The sequence below is a fragment of the Phaenicophaeus curvirostris genome, chromosome 11 (genome assembly GCF_032191515.1).
Source record: "Phaenicophaeus curvirostris isolate KB17595 chromosome 11, BPBGC_Pcur_1.0, whole genome shotgun sequence".
Taxonomy (NCBI): domain Eukaryota; kingdom Metazoa; phylum Chordata; class Aves; order Cuculiformes; family Cuculidae; genus Phaenicophaeus; species Phaenicophaeus curvirostris.
Window position 1 is genome coordinate 8180624 of NC_091402.1, and position 19981 is coordinate 8200604.

Here is a 19981-nt window from a genome sequence, read left to right on the forward strand (position 1 = left end):
TATCAGCTTGTAAATTGCTCCCATCTTTAAAGATAAAACAAGCTCTTGCAATTCATACTGACCTTTGAAAAACACAAGTCAAGATTACTTCATAGATTGGGGAAGAAAAAGAGAGGGAGGGAATCACGGTAGAGATGCTGTTCACTGAGCTTTCTTAAAAAGGCTAGCAGTGAGATATTTCCGCCTTGGTTCAAAACTATGAACTTGTATATTTGCTGTGAAAGCAAATATCCTTACATATCAATCACAGCCCTTCCTAAGCCACCACCTATTCCATAAAGACAAAGGGATAACAAATTTCACATAACTGCTTGACAGATTTAAAAAAAAGGCAACTTCCTCAATGGAATTATATATGGAGAGTAGTTGTCTAACAATAGTACCTTCCTGCTATAATGTGCATCACCCAGGGGACACAAGCTGACATCAGGGAAACTGGGCAGCATCAAAGTAGGACAATAACCCTGACTGCTCTCTCAAACACTCAACAAAAGAAAAAGTAAGATGTGGAGCAATAATTCAGGATTCAGCTAAAGAAAAGCATGGTTTTTTCAGTAAAGTAAGAACGGTTTTTTCAGTGTAAGTTTAACTCTTAATTTGAAGGAACTTAGCACTACTCAAAAACTTCACTGTCCTTTATCATGCCAGTCATCTGAGGGCTGACCTAGCAAGCACTTATGAGCAATAGGGAGTAACTAGAGCTCATGCCCTGTTCACCACCTTTGCAGATAAAGCTGCAGCCTCAAATAAAACCAGTTCTGAGCATACAAATATCCACAGTATGTAGGAAGGAACAGGTCATATACAAGGTCTGACACAAAGAAAACAAGACTAACTCTGGAACCAAGTGTGGGAGGGGAGGGACGGAGAGTGGTGGTTACAGAACGTGTTCTAGCCTGTCACAGTGAAACAAGGTTCAACTGGATCACTTCACTCAGTATGAGTGGACACACGTTCAGATAAGAAACCTTTTCTTACCCTCAGTCAGAAAATGCTGGTGTGTGCCAGCCCACAACATTTTCCCTGGGTATTGTTTTTAGCTAATAACATCACTGTGTTTGAGCACCCACCCTGTTCACCATACCCGACTCCCTCTTCCCAAAGATCAAGTCAGTGCTCAAAGGAACTCAGTGTTGGTCTATAGAAGACATGAAAGCAAAATAAACAGAGATGCTCAACAGCCTTTGAGAAAATGATTTGCAGAACTGCTTTTAACACTGCAACCTTCGTATGCAGCTGTGTATCAACTCTGAAGCGAACTGTTCTGAAGTTGATCGTATGTTATCTTAATTTGTTAAATAAAAAGAGTTACAGGCACAGTCTCAGCTTGTTTTGTGTTGGACTTCATATTTATTCAAAGAACTTACTACCAAACTAGTGACTGTATGAAAGTTTTGCTGGCAGGATTTAAGACACCCTACAAAAAGGAGGTAAGTATAAGCTATCATAGGCTCTAGACTGTCATTCTGCTCTTAGATTTGCTACTAATTCGACTCAACATGATTTTTCTAATAGTACTCCTATTAAAAGCTTTAAGTAAAATCCCCACACCTCGCATTTTACAGACAAAGGTGTCAATTACGTTTTGACAGCCTTGTCCAGGGATTACATACCGACAGACTGATCACCTGGAAGATGCAGCACCACATAGCACACACCTATCAATATCAGTAGCTTTATTTTCAAGTTTTTAATTAACAAATGCTATTTCAAATTACCTAAAATATATCTCCTGCTAAGGGTTTATAACATGTAAAGAAAAGAAGTGTGATTCTTCTGATCATGGTCACCCTGAAGATCACACCAAGAATGCGGTAACGAGGCCCAGGGAGGAAAAACTACCAACTGCCAGCTGAGAATTTGATCTTTTCCATCACAAGTTAAATGCATAATAATTGCCATTTTTTACCAAAACTGTGCTTAGCTATAGTAACAACTAACACATATATTTCTTTTAAAGAAATAAATAAATACATCAGACTTGACAGGAAATGAGAGAGGAATTCTTAAGTGATAGTGTCACATGGCTTCTGGACAATAATCATTGTTTTATACTTGGTTTGTTAAGATACAAGTGCCAACTAAGTGATTGTTCAAAACTCAGTGTTTCTTTCAACACTGCTGTAGTTTCTATGAAATGAAAAATTTTGATTCAGTTCTGCCTTGAAACACGTGCAGCCAGTGATGGCAAAATCTTAAAACAACAGCACAACCCATTTATCATCCATCAGGAATGGACATTCCCAAGAGGAGAAACACTGTGGTATTCAGATAAAAACAGCAGACAAATTCAGGTGATTTGGGGAAAATAAAGGACCATTCAGTGTCACAAGTAGATTTTTGCAACAGGTTTTTAACAAATGAAACACAAAGTAAATGCTTTATCACATACATTCCCAAACAAGCCAGACCAACAAACAAGAAAAAACAAAAAGAGAAAAAGAAAAGTATTTGGTTTCAGTAATCAGTCTCCAAATGTTTAGAAGCAGCCAGGCAACAAGAGAGGGTAAAGGTGTGATTTCTCTCCTTTACACAGCTGTTAGTACAGCAGAGAAAACAATGTTTAGTGTCTCATACCTTATACATAAAGTGTGTTTAATAGTTCTGATTTTATGCATAAAAAAATGAAAATTTCATGCAGCTGCTTCTCAATTACGCATCTGGTTATTGTTTTGCAGCTGCAAAAGTACCTTGAAGAACCATAAAATATGGTGTGACAAGTCTGGAATAAATACCAGTAGTCATATTGTACTTTCCTCGTGTAACGTTGCTTTTTTTACCGCCTGTTAAAATTCCTGAATCAAGAGCTATGGCTTCTATCACCCCCTTCTTTTATCAACAAAAATCCGCTAATATATTTAACACAACTGAAATTTGTAAATGACTGCTTTCTATGGCACACATTAAATATAAAATTCAGTATCCCATTTCTAGAGTATTTTTTAGTTTGTGATGTTACTTTCAAGTAGCTATTTTGGTAATTTGATCAGAAATACAGCACAGAGAACAATAAGTCAGCACAACATTACTGTCAAACATCTGAAATGAGATTTTGATTTGTTAGCCCCCCAGCCATTACTCATATTACAATAAATCTATTGAATATGAAGACATTTGGTGATGAAGTATGGTTATAAAATACCCAACTATTGTAAGCAGTCTCAAGCTCACATCTACTGACTCACACTCAGCATGTAATTTTCTAACAAAGGGAACGGATAAGAAAAACAAACCAGATTTGTTTTTCGTAACAATGAATTTGAAATAAACTATTTCTGTAATTCCTCAGGAGACAGAGGGTCCTTCAAAGAATTTCTGTATCTAAAATATTTAAAAAGCAGCAATTTACAATTTAACTTGAAGCATAAAGGCTCAACTTTTTGAAACAATACCCAGCGGTAAGCCTTGACAAAATCTTTTATTAATTCTGTTACAAAAAGAATAAAACTTAAAACCACAGTTAGACAAGCTCTAAGTCTTTCTGCCTGTTTTTCTGGCACGCAGGATGCAACACGTGTGGCCATTACCAACCAATGCCTATGCTCTCAGAGAGCTGCCTGCTTTTCCCATTGGTGCCAAGGGCTTACGTAGAAAAATGTTGCTAAGGTGAAGAGGAGGAAGGAAGCATGTAGTAAAGGTAACCAAGAGCACCCCTTGCAGTGTTTACCAAGGGTAACTCACTGCTTAAATACTGCTGTGCTCAAAATTTTTCCTCTGCAGCCTCTGTGAAATAACATTTCCTAACACAAATCCCAGAGGGGAGCAAGTGGGAGTGAGAACAAATAGGAATTACAAGATTCAAACCCAATCAAAACAAAACACGTACACAAAGAGGAGAATGCGGGAATATTTTAGGGCTCACATCCTCAGAAAGGTCCTGCTACAGCAGTGCAAATAGACACTGTGTATGAAATCCTCAACTGGAAAATAATTCCACCTTAACGATGCCTTTATGTGGCTTAGCTTCCAAAATAAATGAAGTTAAAGCACCTAAAAGCAATCTGAGAGCAAACGAAGAATGTCCACAAAAAGAGCTACTATCAGTAAGCACTATACTCCAGCTTCGCAGTATAGCTGTATCATAGTAAATTCGTTCTAACAAAATCCTTCGTAAAGCAGGTTTCAGTGAACCCTTCAACACCTTCCCAACTCCTCTGATTGCCCATGTCTGATTTTTCATCCAGTAGATCAGGTAAAGAAATCGGATCACTAACATTGATTTTGAAGCCTCCCACAAAAAGCTAGTTTAAATAACAGTAGCATAGAAGGCATTGCCTTCATAAATTTTACTCTAGTTTATTTTCATCATTTTCAGATATGAATGAGACTTCTAAAACTGTTGACACAACAATTACGTTTGGAGCATTTAAAAAAAATCAAACCATTTCAAAGTGGGCAAATACAGAAAAAATCTTATTCAGTTAGCAATCACTGTTTTCTGATCATATACAGAAACATTAATTTCTATGATCACTATGGCAAGTAAATAGTGCAAAAAAAAAGAAGTATGCATACAAACACACAGCGGCTTTTAGCAGTTTACAACTGCTAAATATTTATCGTAAGAAGGGTAAGATATAACAGACTGTTCAGTTCAAAGAAAGGAAGAGTTTTTTCTCAGTCACTACTCCTAGAGTGGAAGATAGCACTAGGAAGAAATAAGAGAAAATGGACACAATGGGGAAAGGGCTGTAAGAAAGAACAGGAAATTGGACAAGGGGCAGAGGGAGAGACCTATAGATGACAGCAAATTTTGCGGAGTTTTGAAACAGAGGCACTCAAGTGGTGCCTATAGGCACTGTGAGTAGCAGACTATTAAACGGTATTTCCTATTGTTGAGAAGTTTCAGGAAAATGCAGATTCTTTCTAGTCTTAGATTTCACCACTCAGAGAGTGCAAAATCCATTAACTGAAAAACTGCTAAAAGGAAAAGAGAAATACTCATGCTCAATAATGCTGCATGTGGTCCAAAGGCAGCTCATCCACCACTAGTTTTTCATTTAATTTAAAAGGTTGTTTTCTAAATACTTACTCATTTGAGAATAGAATCATATTAGTCAATAACTTATAGCATTATTTTACCTGAAAGGATAGTTTCAGAAAACCATAATTTAAGTATAAAGAACTTCAATAAAAGCTGTCAGAGAAAATAAGAGGACTTAAGGGAAAACTGTTCCTGAACAGTGAGCAAGTTCTTTGCATACTGCTCCATGGAACACGATTTCAGCAAGGCATGATTTTTCAACATATGCAGAGAAGCATAATCCAAGGGGCTCTAAAAAAAATAACTAGTTATAACCACTAAGTACATGCAGGTTTTTGAGAAATAACTCATGATGCACAGGTGAAAAATTACTACTACACAGTGAACCATAGAACAGAAAGAAATATGAAAATCACAGAAATACTGAAGGAGGCAATTCCTCTTCCACCTATCCCAATGGAGGGAAGAAAGGGAGATAAATCATGTAAGCAAAGCACATAAGCACAGTAAAGAATCATAGAATTGCTTAGGTTAGAAAAGACCTTTAAGATTATTGAGTCCAACCATAAACCTAACACTGCCAAGCCCACTACTAGTACAAAAAGATCATTTAAGTAGCTGACACACTCAAAGACTGAGGAGTAAATTAAGTTACTTACATACAACTTTAACAGAATGCTGGTTTGTACAGGATACTCAGAGAAGCTGTTCCTGCTATCCCAAAAAAAGAACTTAAAATCACATTTGTAATATCCCTAGAAACATTGGGTTCATGGATTCTTTCCATTTTTCCAAACCTAAAAGCTTAAATGCAAACAGCATTATCACTAACAATTTCTTCATTATCTGTACAAAAAAAAGACATTACCAAGCTAAAGATCAATTTTTGATCCCTTCTAAACATGCACTGCTTTTAAGTAGTTTTCCCAACTTGTATTGGAGATGAACTTTCAGATAAGGGTTCTAAAACACCATCTAAAAAACCAGTCTTCCGTCTAAATTAAACATTGCAGGGTTTTATTTTTCTTCTTGGCTAACTAAGACAGGAAGAAATCTAGTGATCATATGACTGAAAACTCTTTCAGTATTCTAAAAACACGGTGAATAATAGGTGACAGGTAAACGACCTCATGGAAAGAAGCTTCAATAAACCTCTCCTGTTCTTTATAAAATACATGTTTACTCTCCAGCCTGATATAAAAAGCATGCCTTCAGTCCAAAGTCAAATTTTATGAGTTCCCTCATGCATAAGGCAATAGGAATAGGATATGCAGAGACTATATTTTGTTATACAATTTTCTAAAGAAGAGTGAATAAAAGCCTTGCACTCAATTCAACTGCATTTCTCTGGGATAGAGTGCGAACATTGCACCTGACTGATTCCTAACTGTAATGAAACACTCTTAAGTGGCAACAGGCAGCACTCTATTACCTTTGTTCAAAATCAGAAAAAGAAACACACGCCAAGCTTCCAGCATCCATTTAGGTCTGTCAGCATTTTCAACCACTTTGTAAGTTCTCTACTGATTCAAAAAGCCAACTGACAGCACAGGGTAACACCCTCCAGCATAATTATAATCCCTCTCAGCTTTGGCCACCTACTAGTTTAAAGTGATGGTTCCCTTAATAATTTCTCCATCAGGCAGAACATAAGAACAGTGCAGGAGCTGATGCAGACTTAAGAGTCTCCGGTAGTGAAGGCTAGAGAAAATGATGGGGCTTGAAGCGATGTACAGAGCATCTGCCCAACACAAGTAATGAGAATGCGCACATTCTAATGCCTGTGTGCATGTATGCATATATAAGAATTTTTCTCCTTTTATCAGTACTATAGTATGAGGATAAGAAATAGCAAGAAAAGAAATGCTTCTCTGGCTAAACACGCCCTTAATGTACCACTGCATCAAGTGAGAATCAGACCAGAAGACTCATGAGATAATGCAGAACAGCCAGACATTCTTACACTTCAGACAAAAACTCAGTTCCCAAATATTTCACTTTGTTCTGTTAAATAGCTGTGCTAGAACTGTAAGAACTTGTTTACAGGTTGTTTCCTCAGATGGCAGATCAAGCAACACCATACTGTCATGGCTAACCAGCAGAATGCCTTATCCTTTCCTCTCTTGAAAACCTAGTAATTTTAACATGAAACACAAATCCGTTTGTGACTGCATTTCTTGGTATTCTGTAAATATCACCTTCTCTACAATACTTACACCTGAAAATTGCTTAGCCTGTAAAAGGCAATGAATTCCTTGGGGCCTAATTCTGTGTTCCTTACTGTGTACAACTTCTTTGGAAGTCAATATTAGTGATGTCATTTTAATGTTCTTCACACCTGCCACTTGTATCTTAGAAGCAAAAACCCCAATCCTTTAACTCTATTAAAAATTCCTTGTAGACTGCCTTTTGTGCTGTTGGTAAGTTTTGAAAAACCCAAGAAAATTAATATTCAGAGTATTCAGTGTATATATTAATAAAAATAGAGTGCAACAGAGGAAATGAGCAAATTGTAACAAAACTGCTGATACTGCATAAAGGCAAACCCTTTCAAGAATGCATGCTTTAACACCTTCCTGACAAGTGAAGACTGCAGCCAAAATTATCTAATCCCATACTTTCCATTGCATCAATAGGAAATCCAACAGCAGGAAAACTGGTGACCACAAGCACTGCAGCAGGACAGACAGCTCTGCCAAGCCTTTACGGTTTAGATAAATTGTGAAATTAGTTTGTGAATAGCAAACTTAATAGACTGCCATGGTGGGAATTTCTATCCCTTTATCACACAGACTCATGTGAATGATGAAATGATGTAAAGTTATAAAGGAAAATAATTGTTTCTCCTGGATTCATGACAAATGGTCTATAGAAAGAACCTCCTTTCACAAGAAAAATACCAAACTTCTCACACTCAAGTTTTGATAACTTTATTTGACTTTTATCTTAAAAATAGATTGGCAAGCATCCTTTCTCATATTTGTAGAAGCTAAAGTTAAGGGTGGCTGCAATGTGGCATACAGTATCTAAACCAGCAGATTTATGAGCAGGACTTAACAGGCATGATTGGCCTCCCCTTTCACCATCTTTGACTGCAGAATGTCTGTCTAACAAAAAAATCTCAAAGCTATCCCCAATGGTTATTTTATTGTGGAATACCTTGTGCCTCCTCTAGGCTGAAATTTTTTGTTTTGCCAATAACGTTTTACTTTGTGTGGTTGCATATTCAGAATATGGCAGCCCATATCAAACCGCAGATAAACCTGACAGAGATATTGCTAGTCTGAAGGATCATAAAGAAGACAAATCTGATGAAATCTTGGAACAACGACCACAGTAGCAAAACTGTATTCTTGATGCTTAGTTTTCAAAGTGCATGTTAGTACAAGGACAGCACATTATCAGACTGGTTACAAGGGAGTTGTTAATTATTTGGTGGGTCAATGGAGTGTATCAATCATTTCAACATGAAATAGCTTCCACACTATAAACCGCAGTTCTTTAATGCCCAGTAATGCAGTATGCTTGAACGCAATTACACAAAATGAAGAAAAGTACCAGTGACTGATAATGTTTCGAAGAGTTAACAAGACAACCCAGTCAAAATACATACAATTTACCTGATAATGTTTGATTTGCAAGTAAATTTGTTTTTATATTTCACTTTTGATTTACATTTCAACAGTTTTTTTAATAGACCAATATTTCTGACTTGCAAAGCAACCAAGCTACAGAGGTTATTTAAAATAAATCTGGTGTCATAAACCAGAAGAGGTTCACTGCCTTTAATGGAGTAATTTATTTCTCCAAAGTTATAGAGATCGAGAATAGTAATAGTTATTGGATAGACCAATCCATTTGAGTTCAATCATGAAAAGGAGAATTTAAGTGCTGTAAGATTTGTGAAAAATCTGCCACAGCTTTAGCGAGCATTTCTTGATTTTCTCAGACATCCAGACATGAGGAAACCCTCCAATTTTGAGCTCTGCTTTATGACACTGTTTCATTTTTGCACTGCCCCATGACCATGACAGTTGCATTAGTTTTGTTTCAAATATACTGTTTGTCCTAAGGTTTTGATTGCTGAAAAGTATATCACCTTAATCAAGTTCAGCAAGCCATTATTATTCAGCTACTTGAGGTCTGATGAGTTGTGTTGATTTACTTTCCAGTATGCATTTAACTAACCAGCTTATGCATTATGTAAAATGTAACAACAAAAAACCTTCCTATTACTACACAATTAGACTACAATAATGTCTGTCCTCTGGCATTTTGATGTATGATATATTAATACTAATAAAAGCTAAATTAAAAGGACAGCTACGCTAACTACTATTAACTTTAAAAAGAAGAAAAACTTCTTTTAGAGTTAGAATCGGGCAAACAAACACATTTCCTTTTGAAATACAAGATATTACATAAATTCATTTCTGACCCACATTATCATCTTATGTTTGCCACACTAAAACGTGGATGTTGTCAGAGAACCAAAATGAAGTTCCAGAAGCGTGGACTTTTCTCCCAAATATTGTCAAGTCCTTTTGCGATGGCAGGTAACTCAACTTTCTTTTCTCTTCATATGGACAAACACATGTGAATAAGTTTATATTTATATAATTCTCTTGTACATATTTTATTCCCCCACAGAATTGTAGAACAGTTGAGGTTGTAAGGACCTCTGCAGGTTGTCTAGTCCAATCCACCAGCTCAAACTAGGGTCAGCTCAAGCAGACTGTATCCAGCTGGTCTCTGAATACCTTTCAAATCAGACTCCACTACCTTCTTTTTTTTTTTTTTTTGCTTCTTAATAGGGCAAATTCTTGTTTGAAAACAACTTCTCACACAAGTTCATTTACTTCAGTTCCTTAAATTATATCAAGTATACAACAACAAGTAATTTTCCTCAGCAACCATCCATTATGTTATTCTGTATTCTGAATTATTCAAAGTTACATAAATAATATTAATTAAAGACTTCAAGTTAGATGCTGCATGCAAAACATTTTAGAAATAAAGTTCTAAAGAAATATTGCTGTGGTAAACTGTTGCTCACATATGAAATTAAACATATATTTATGGTCTGGATAATATACTGAAGCTTTTCAATAAGCATCAATTTGAAGACTGTGTACAACTTGTTAGAAAGCAATTTATTTTCCAGATTGCTATCTGGTAAAGCAGATTCCTCCCATTATCAGCCAACTTACTTAGCCTTTGAGCAGCCTCCAGGGCATCATTTGCAGAATCAGCTACAAAGAATCTCTGAACTGTAACCCCATGGTCTGCCATTATTTTTTTGCTTTGGTATTCCTGCAGGTTCAGCCATCGTCTAGAGGTTAATTGAACAGCCTAGAAAAACGAGAGGGGAAAATAACATAATGCTCATTAAGAACAGTTCATGAGACAGCAACTGAGCTCTTCAGCCCTATGGTTATCTCAAGCTAGCAGTTAAACAACACTGTTTCAGAGAAAAGGTAAAATACATATTGATTTACCCAAGTGTCTTTCCTTAACAATTGAGCATCCAAAGTACCCTGAAAACTACAGATGGTTTTAAAAATCTACACAGGACTCACTGTGTGATCTTGGCTAGACAAAATGTCTCCCTTTTAATATCAACATAGATTGGCAAACTTTGCTTGAACTCTGAAATCTATTTATGGTTTTACATTATCCTGCACTACAAAAACATTAGCAGTCTGTTACCTTAAAATAAATTCATTGTTTCACATAAAATATCCTTATTTACACTATATTCTATGTAGTTCTTCCCTATAAAATTATTTCTACTGATTCTATGCATTTATAGCAGCCTACCAGAGAAGAAACAGAACTGAAGTAGAATTAGCATCATCTCGTAGGAAACTATATACATGTATTTTCAGTGGTCTGTTATCTGTGCTTAGCTGGTTGTACTTCTAAATATTATTTTGTTGAGGATGCTAGCACAACCACATCTGCATGCAAGGCCAGAAACAGCTGGAGAATAATTTACCTTTCACTTCCAGCCTGCCAGTTTAGACATTTGCATGTGCATATCTATATCTACAGAGAGAGATCTATATAATGATACAAAAATATGGCAAGTGTACACACAAAGATATCACATTTGTTTATAAGTATGGACACCATAAAAGTTATAGGATCATTACTGAATGATTTTAAGAAAGGACACATTCTCCATGCAGGAAAAATTGTTCAGGCAAAAGCAACCATCAAGGAGCTATCGCTGACTCATGGCAGTGGTATCATGGTAAAGGTGGCACTTACTCCTGGCAATGGTATAACCACATCTTGTGCCAGCAAAAGATGCTCTTCCCACATGGGGAGATGAACTCTTGCTCTGCTGGCAGACAGCCCACAGCCAGTTCTTGGTATCTCCTGAAGTAAGGAGCACAGCATGTCAGCTGTCACTACATATTTAGTTATGTTGGACAAAGAGGATTATTTACTATACTAATATTTTGATCTTTAACAGCATGATAAAAATAATATCCTAATGCAGCTTTATACTGAAAAAATACCCCTCCATGCTAAAGTCTTTCAATAATACATAACCTTTCCACAGTGCTAGAATTTTAAAAGCTGTGTTGTCAGAAAAGCGAACCCTGTCTATTCCTGCTTGCTTTGAAACACAGCAAAGGAAATTGATGCATAAAGAAAACACAAACCCCTATCTTTTACAGTACGTAACCATATTTTCTGTAAAAGTGACTCCCACAAAACTTACAGTTGTAAATAGCTCAGAAACACCCGTTTTGAATTCTTCCAACTATAATCTGTTTCACATATTTTAGAATAATAAAACATGCTACCTGTATGCTCTATGGCTACCTCTAAAAGTAGGCATCAAGCAGGTACCTCAGTATGTTTTACATTCTTCCGTGTTATTTAGAGACAATACGCTATTACATTTACACAATACCTTCAAGCGTAGGCTAAGTTTTAAGTCACTTTCATAATTGTTGACCTTTAATCTGTTGTCCTATTATAAGAGCTCTGTTAGGCTCTAACAGCTACTACTTCGCGATCATTTCCACAAAGGGATTAACACTCAGAGCCAAAAGAGACGCTGAAGATCAATTACAGCCTCATTTGAAAAAAGACCAGAGAATTTCAACCAAAAGCCAATACCATAAGCCCACAGACTATCAAGCTACAGAAGAACTTTCAATGTGACTGGAGAAAAGACTAGTTTTAACCCTGACAACCATTAACTTTCTTTCTGGCATTGCTTTTATAAAGACTATGTCATAATAACAATAATATAAATTATTATGAGGACTTCAGAATCCATTATTGAGACATACATATAATCCATACATATATATGCACACCAAAGAGAATCATCACCTGAAACTGCACAGGCAGCCAGGAGTCTACTAACACAGGACTAAAGCACATTTCCAAAGCCTCCCTCTCCTTTCAGCTGTGAGCAGCAACAAAAGAAAGAACACCCCAGCAGCAATCAGAAGCCCAGTGCATTTGCGGATGTAAGTAGGGGAGGAAGGAGGAAAAACCAATATACATCCCCAACCTTTCAGCCATGCTGCTCTAGTTAAAAGTCTGATCTGACATCCGCCCTCTCTTCACAGCGCCTAGAGCTACAGCAGGAGAACATCTACAAAGACATTTCCTTCCTCCCAAGCAACAAGGAATTTACCAATCTGACTTCTCGAGTTCAGAAAAATAAGCTCCCACCTCTAGTTAAAGTGGATTGACTTACACTGAAATTAAAAATAAATAAATAAATAAATAATCATCAATTCTCATTTAAATCTGAAAGGAAGAAATCTTGACATAAACACTCAATTATACTATAATTCTGTACCTGTGCTTTCCAGAAGAAAAGTTAATTCTCCTCAGCTAGAAGTTGATTTGAAACAAGGGGTAAGTCGATGCTAGGTTTGACAGCACTTTTTGCTCATCTGTTATTTATAAATAATTTATAAATTTTATATATTTATAATTTATTTATAAATTTTATAGGTAAAGTTCATTATTTTATGTAATCTTGTATTTACTAGAAGCCAGAACATTTGAGATGTATGTCAAGCTGATCTTGGATAGAATTAATTGAACACAGGAAAAACAATGTTAAAGTTGTATTTATAAAAAGCCGAGTTAAAAGTTTTAGTAGATTTCTCTCACTCCTAAGTATGTTTGCTTACAACTTATTTTTCTCATGCTTAACTATCTGCAACTAACTGATAAAGCTTTGGTGAGTGGCTTTGTAAACTGACAAGTCTTAAAAACAATGTATGATTTAGAACAATAAATCCATTTTACATATTTGTTTCTAAGCTGATCTAAATCAAATGAATAGGAAAATATTCAAACAATCTTATTCTGGGGCAGACTTGTTACTGTTTCTTGACAAAAACCTCTTTCGACACCACTTGTTTACAAATCTTCTGTTTGGGCAGGAATTTTAGTTAAGGAATTAGCAATGCAGCAGAGTCACATTGAGCAGATACAGCAAGAAAAACCAGGCAAAGCCCTGTTTTCTGAAGAGAGGTCCTCTCCAGTGCCACCTACCTGGTGTGCCTCACTCCAGCCTTAACTGTGCTCCAGCCTACCTAGTGAATAAAGCAAATCTAACTGCCCTAACAGCTGCCTGAAAGAAGTTCTGTTTCCAACCACCCTCTTGGTACCTTACAAAAGCTTTTGGTATGCATCAGTTTCACAGCTTAAAAGTAGAACTCAAAACGTTCCACAGGGATACCCCAACTTATTGCTGAGATGTTAAAAATCCTATTACATAGAGTGCATGTATACATAAGCATATGGACATGGGTTTCTTCTCTTATAAAAATTAAGCAATTAATGTTAAGAGATTAGGAGACTATTTGAAAGAACTGTCAAAGCAGTCCTATGCATGATGAAACAAAGATCTGGCCAAGAACTGTAGGCACAGAAAAGCAAAGCCTGCAGACTTAAGGTTAGCCAACTCACGCAGTTTTTCCCCCATCTCCTACATTCAATGATTCTAAAAGAGACCATCTTACTGAGTGCCAGCTGAAGCCTTTCAATCAAGGCTCTCTACAAATGAAACTCCTGGTTGTGAATGAACTACTCAAAGAAATGATTCTGTACAGCCTAGCACTGTATACAGGAGCAAAATATATTTAAGAAACCAACTGTGATGAAGTCTGTATTAGAAGCTCTGAAGAGCAAGGAACATGAAAAACTTGCTTTAAAGCACTTGCAGTATACACACCATATGTTCTCAAGAAAAGCAGGCAAAATAAAGCAGTTACAAGACATGAAATAAAGCAAAAGCTTTGAATCTGTGAAGACGGCTATTCTTTCAAGACCATCTTGAAAAATCAGAACAGTTGCAAACATATGCATTTTAGGCTTAAGGCACAAAAAAAAGTGACCATGAGACATTACAAATGTGAGTAAACAGATGATTCTCTGAACTAAATTCCAGCTCAAAGATGTTTTGGTTGCAATAAATATATATATCTGAACCATTTAAAAGAGACAGCAATAAAAAGAATCAATTAGTACAAGAATCTTGAAAAATTCTTGTCAGATGGAAGTTCCCAGCCCTTCCAAGCACAGTTATACCACACACTCATAGGAATTTGAGATAGGCTTTAAAAAGTGTAAGTTCTTGGGTATCACAAATTTCCAGGCACTTGAGGCTGACTGCAACACTGCTACTGCAAAGGTACAGCCTTCAGACAGCCTAGGCAAGAGTCTACAAAGCTCTAAAGAAAGCTGGTCTCCCACAGGCAGCAATAATCAATCCCTTTCCCATGAGACTTATTAGGAGTATTTTTTTAACACTACACAGAATACAACTCCGGCATCATGTGCCTTTATTATTTATTTATCCATTCTGCAGCTCTACTCTTGTCAACAGTTTAATTGCTCTTGGTAGCATCAAACAGCATCGACCAATTGACCAACATGGTCCTATTTCCCATGAAATACTGTGGAATTAGGTAGGAAATTACAATCAGAAAATAATTTCAAACTGACAGAGGAAAGGGAGAAGCAAGAAAAAGGGAAACTAAAGACCAGGAAAGCAGTAGCGACTTTTTAAGAATTTCTGTTCATTATTGATTCTTGCCACCTTCTACTCCCAGCTTATTCCCTGCTTGAGTACTTTTATCTCCTCTCCCCACATACAGGTCAGAAAACCATACTGGAAAACCCAGTATATCTCTCAGATCTTTCCAGGTAGCTTTGTCTATGGTTGAAATACAGTCTGTTCCAACAGTTTAAGAGATACTCGTTTCATCTGTTTCTTTACTGCAAGGTTGCATTGGAGTACAAGGAGTACAGTCTGTCATGTCAGCCTCCAAAGAACAAACTGGAAATATTATGCAGACTTCAGTAAAACCTGACTCCCTGTGTGAGACCTTACACTTCATCTTCATAAGATGATAGACAGGAACTACAAAATTTTCCATTGGTGGCATTTTTCTGTTATCCTTAAGACATTTTTTCTAACAGCAAAGAAGTGTTTAAACCTCCTAAAGTTACACACATTCTCATGACTGTGATTACACCTCAGCCTTGAATATTCACTTCTGTCAAGCTCTCAACAGCCCAAAGTAGGGCTGTAGGTTTAAATACATCTTTTTAGACTTTTCAGTGGCATTCTACTTCTTAACCCATTAGCTAAAGTCTCTATAACAAAGACAAACCTAAAATCATGCCAGTGAGTCTACATGAAAATCCAGTCAATACATTTTCACATAAAGAACAACTCAAACTGAAGGATTTGGTCTTTTGAAAGTGACTTGTTACTAAAAGGCTAAACCAAATATCATTCATGGCTCTGTTGAAGACTTCCACCCAAGACCTTTTATTGTTACCAGAAAAAGATAGCTTTCATTTGAGCTCTTCATGTGTGTTGTGTTTTGATACACACCTAGTAGATTGACAGTGGTTCTTATTTGAGATTCAGATATGCTAGATCGGTTGAAAGGGTTTCGGTTTGTTCTTTATTTTAAATGGCAAATAAGCTTTAAGAATAAATCAGTTCATAAAACTAAGAAAAACTAGCACATATGTGTATTTATGTAAATTACCATTTAAAATAAAGTTTTAAAGAGAAATTATTAATTTCTTCCTAATTACATTTCTAGCATAAGTGCTTATCAGAGAGTTTAATATACTTAAAAAGGGATCTATTGCAACTGATACATCAAAAATCCCAAAACTCAAGTAAACGGAATGAAAGGCTTCAATTGAGCAGTAACACGAAATGAGATGAAGTCAGAGTTACTAAACCAAATACAATCTTCACGCTAGACTCTCTCTGGCTTGCTAGAACTATTTGGCATTTTCCAAAAGCTCAAAGTATTCCTGTAGCTGAGGTTCACCTCTAATCTCCCTTCCCTTCTCCACCCCCTAAATTTTTGTTACTAGTCAGACCCACACTAAACACCATATCAGAAAAATATCTTCACTAGTAATTGTGTAGTATTTGGTTCTGAACAACCCTCCTGCTGAAAGTCACTTCCTTTATATAACTAGATACCATTCTTGGTCCAAGAACACATGTACAGTATCATAAAAACGAGTGGAATATGCATCAAGAAAACAAACACCCCTTTTTGACCATCTTAAGAGGGCCAGGTGCTACATAAATGTATCAATAGTTCATTGAGGGCCAGAGGGAAAAAAACTGATTGTTCATGTAACAAGCAAATTCTCTTATTTACCACCTTTTTGTTTGGTTTCTATATAAAATGCTAAGGGCTTTGCACAAATAACGTATCTGGAGAGTAGCTGCATTACTCTACCACTACTCAGTTTGCCAATTATTGAGCTGTCACATGGCAACAAAAAAATAATTTCCACTACTTGAATAATACAGGCTAAACAATAACATGGTTAAACAGGAGTGGAACTTCAAGTACATTTATAGCAGAAACCTCTTATAGCCTGCTTTGATGTAAGTAAAAAGATTTAGAAACAATGCAACAACCTAAGGACAAATCTTTGTCCTTATAGCATGAACTATTCTGATGTGCAACATCTTTCAGATAACCCAGGATGTCTTTTGAGTGCTTCCTTTTGCAAAAAACACACATAAAACGAGGATAAACCATCTTAGCATATTCACCAAGAAGTTCGCAAATTGCATGCTAACTACTCCAGCAAAACTCTGCTAAGAAATACAATCACATAAATGGTTTTGTGGTTATAAGGAACAAGAACAGCATCAGTAATGCAAGGTTCAAACTGGACTACTGATTATTTCTTATCTGAACCTGCATGCTGAAGTATCAGCTCAGTGTAATGTTTTTTCATTCTATGGCCTCTCTGATAAAACTCCTAAGGCCAAGTCAAAGACGGAGTGATTTCACATAAATACTGTTGTCGCACAGGTACACCCCAGGTACCAAAGATCATTACAGGCAAGAAAAACAATGCAGAAAACACCACGATGACATGCACTTATGTTAAAAAAAATCAGTGGTTTTCTGAAGCTGAATCAACTCACAGTAGAACAACTGAGGCTTGTGATGGGAACATTTTCAGCCAGCAGTATTCCCAGCTGCTGGAACTTGGCACTTGTGCTTCAACTCAGTAACAAGCTCCCTAATAGAAGATAGCATTCCTCCAAAAAGCAAAATGAAATTATTTTTTAAAACAGCAACAAGGGCTGGAAAGCAGCCTTTTCAGGCAGGCCTTGTTACCCATCTGTAGAATTCTAACTGTTAAGCACCACATATTTCTTAAAACATGAATGAATTGCTTAACTCTCTTCCATAACAAGTATATGAAGAAACTGCCAAAAAGAACTCAAAGGTCAAGTTTGACAAACAACCAAAGATTCAAATTATAATTTCTGTTTCAGCCAAGACCTTTTGACCTTAGAAAATTAGTTTCAAAAGCTTTTGTGCAATTTCATGCCTAAGTCCACATGGAGCTACCTTAGCTAAGCATCCACATTGACCAAGTATTTCTACCACATTGAGTTTAGTGATCTTGTCTAGATAATGCCGCTAAAAAAACAAACCTAACCTTAAACACCTCTTTTCTCTTAGCAAGTCTCTTCACCTCAACTCGGTACTTCTGCAATAATGCCAAATAATTTGAGGGGAAGAGAATCCAGTGATAATCAGTATGATTAAAATAAATGAAACCAACGCCACTACCACTAAGCAAATTTCTGGGATACCTGAACATCCTTTGACAGCGCCATGTAATTTAAGCAGCACTACTGTCCATATTAACCTAGCTTAATGCACTTTATTGCACAACTGTTAAGAGGAAGACATGCTTCTTTTGTAACATCAAACATTCCTTTTCCATTCATAGTATGCATGAAAGCCAGCATTAACATCATGAAACAAAGATGGATCTCTTCAGACCACCTAATATAGCTGGTCAAATAAAAGCCTACTACTTTCCTCCTCTTCTGCTGCTTCAGTGAGGCAATGTTGCTGTAACCACACTAATGGATCCCATGCCAGTATAAGACGGCTCTACCAATGCAACTAATCTCTGAATGAACGTATATAGTATCAAGTCTTATACATACGGTCTTACTGCAATAGTTACACTGATATTAAGTTATTGGGGAAGAAAAACTGTGATGTCTATGAGAAAGTCCTTTAGATGCATCCCATACCCCAAATAAAAAGGAAATGCGTTTAGCATATCTTATCTAAAAGTATCTAACCTAAAAAAACTATTTGCTTACCCAACACATTCTCAGCATCCCAGTTTATTCGATTTGTGTGCTCTAACCTGTAATACAATTCCAAGCGCATATGAAAAATCAGATCCACAAAGATGACAGTAATAAAACAGCATACCATTCATCAATACAAGAAATAAACCTTTATTATATTTATTGACAGATGGCTACCACAACCGACAAAGTTGTAGGAGAAGTTCCTATCAAAAAAGGACCATCAGAAATACAACTAAATGTGTACCTTCATATAAACCACCTCGGGTGCTGGCACATTTTATTAGGTCATATACTTGAAATATACCAAACAGGCCACTGAAAACAAACTAAAGCACTTACTTCAGTTTGCTGGCAGTGCTGACATAAAGAATAAGTATGCGTAGAGTCAGTCTGACAAGAAACAATTTTTTTTTTTTTTAAAAAGCACCACACTTAACAGGAAAAGTTTATCACAACTATAAGTCATAAAAAGCAAACATACAGAGATGATTACACTTTTCTCTGTATGAAAGCAAGCATTCCAAGCACAAAAGAAAATGGAAAGACTCTTGGTAAGATTGATTGGTTACAAGGTTGCCATGGCAAATCAAACTGCACACCCCCTTCTGTCCAAAGAGGCTTAAAGCCCCATAACTATCGGCATATTATGAAAAAACATGTGGTCAATGTCCTTCCCACGTAACATCCAGTTGGCTAACACAAAGGAGAAATTTTCATCTTCCAAAGCAGGAGTTAGCATCTAGACCATCCTGTTTAAAAGCCACAGCGGAAACCACCTTCCAGCAACATGCCAAACTGCTCACTTTAGACTGGACGCAATATGGCAGTGGGTCCTTTGGTATCAACAGAGACCATCAGCTTCATCCAACAACGACCATTCTCATCAATCTAGACTTCTGTGATATATTTATAGATGATAAAACGGATTCTGTGAGCTAGGTTAGGAAGAAATCTTGAATATTTTCCTGCCAAATCCACAGTTTCTATGCTTTTGTCCACAGCAGGTAGGAATTGTTTATTTCTTGTTATAATTTGTACCAAAACAGTATAAGCAATCTTGACCTTGAACAACAGCATTTATTTTAAAATCTTCCACAGGGATGACTGAAGTCTTTTAAGAGTTAAGTTCCATTATTTATTCCTACAAATTGGAACTGGATTAAAACAAAGGCAACACAAGCTCCAGTTAACCCCTACAGCCTTTTTGTTCCAAATTCACTACTTGAAATATATCACACAAAATATCTCGAGCAGTAAAATGCAGTTTGTCTCAGAGAGGAGAACCCAATTCTTCAAAAGCTACAACATTTTGATCAATAAAC

The 19981-nt window shown here is 36.5% G+C and overlaps 1 protein-coding gene across 3 annotated transcripts in view; it reads right to left on the reverse strand.

Moving 5' to 3' along the window:
• The window catches only part of SUCLG2 (succinate-CoA ligase GDP-forming subunit beta), a 220790-nt gene that overhangs the window by 90008 nt on the left and 110801 nt on the right, over positions 1 to 19981 (reverse strand). Inside the window, exon 2 of one of the 3 annotated variants that reach the window (XM_069866283.1) lies at positions 10195 to 10336. The exons of the other annotated variants lie outside the window; for them this stretch is intronic. Coding sequence (XP_069722384.1) covers positions 10195 to 10336 — 142 coding nt within the window. The remainder of the gene's footprint in view (positions 1 to 10194; positions 10337 to 19981) is intronic. 3 annotated transcript variants of the gene reach the window in all.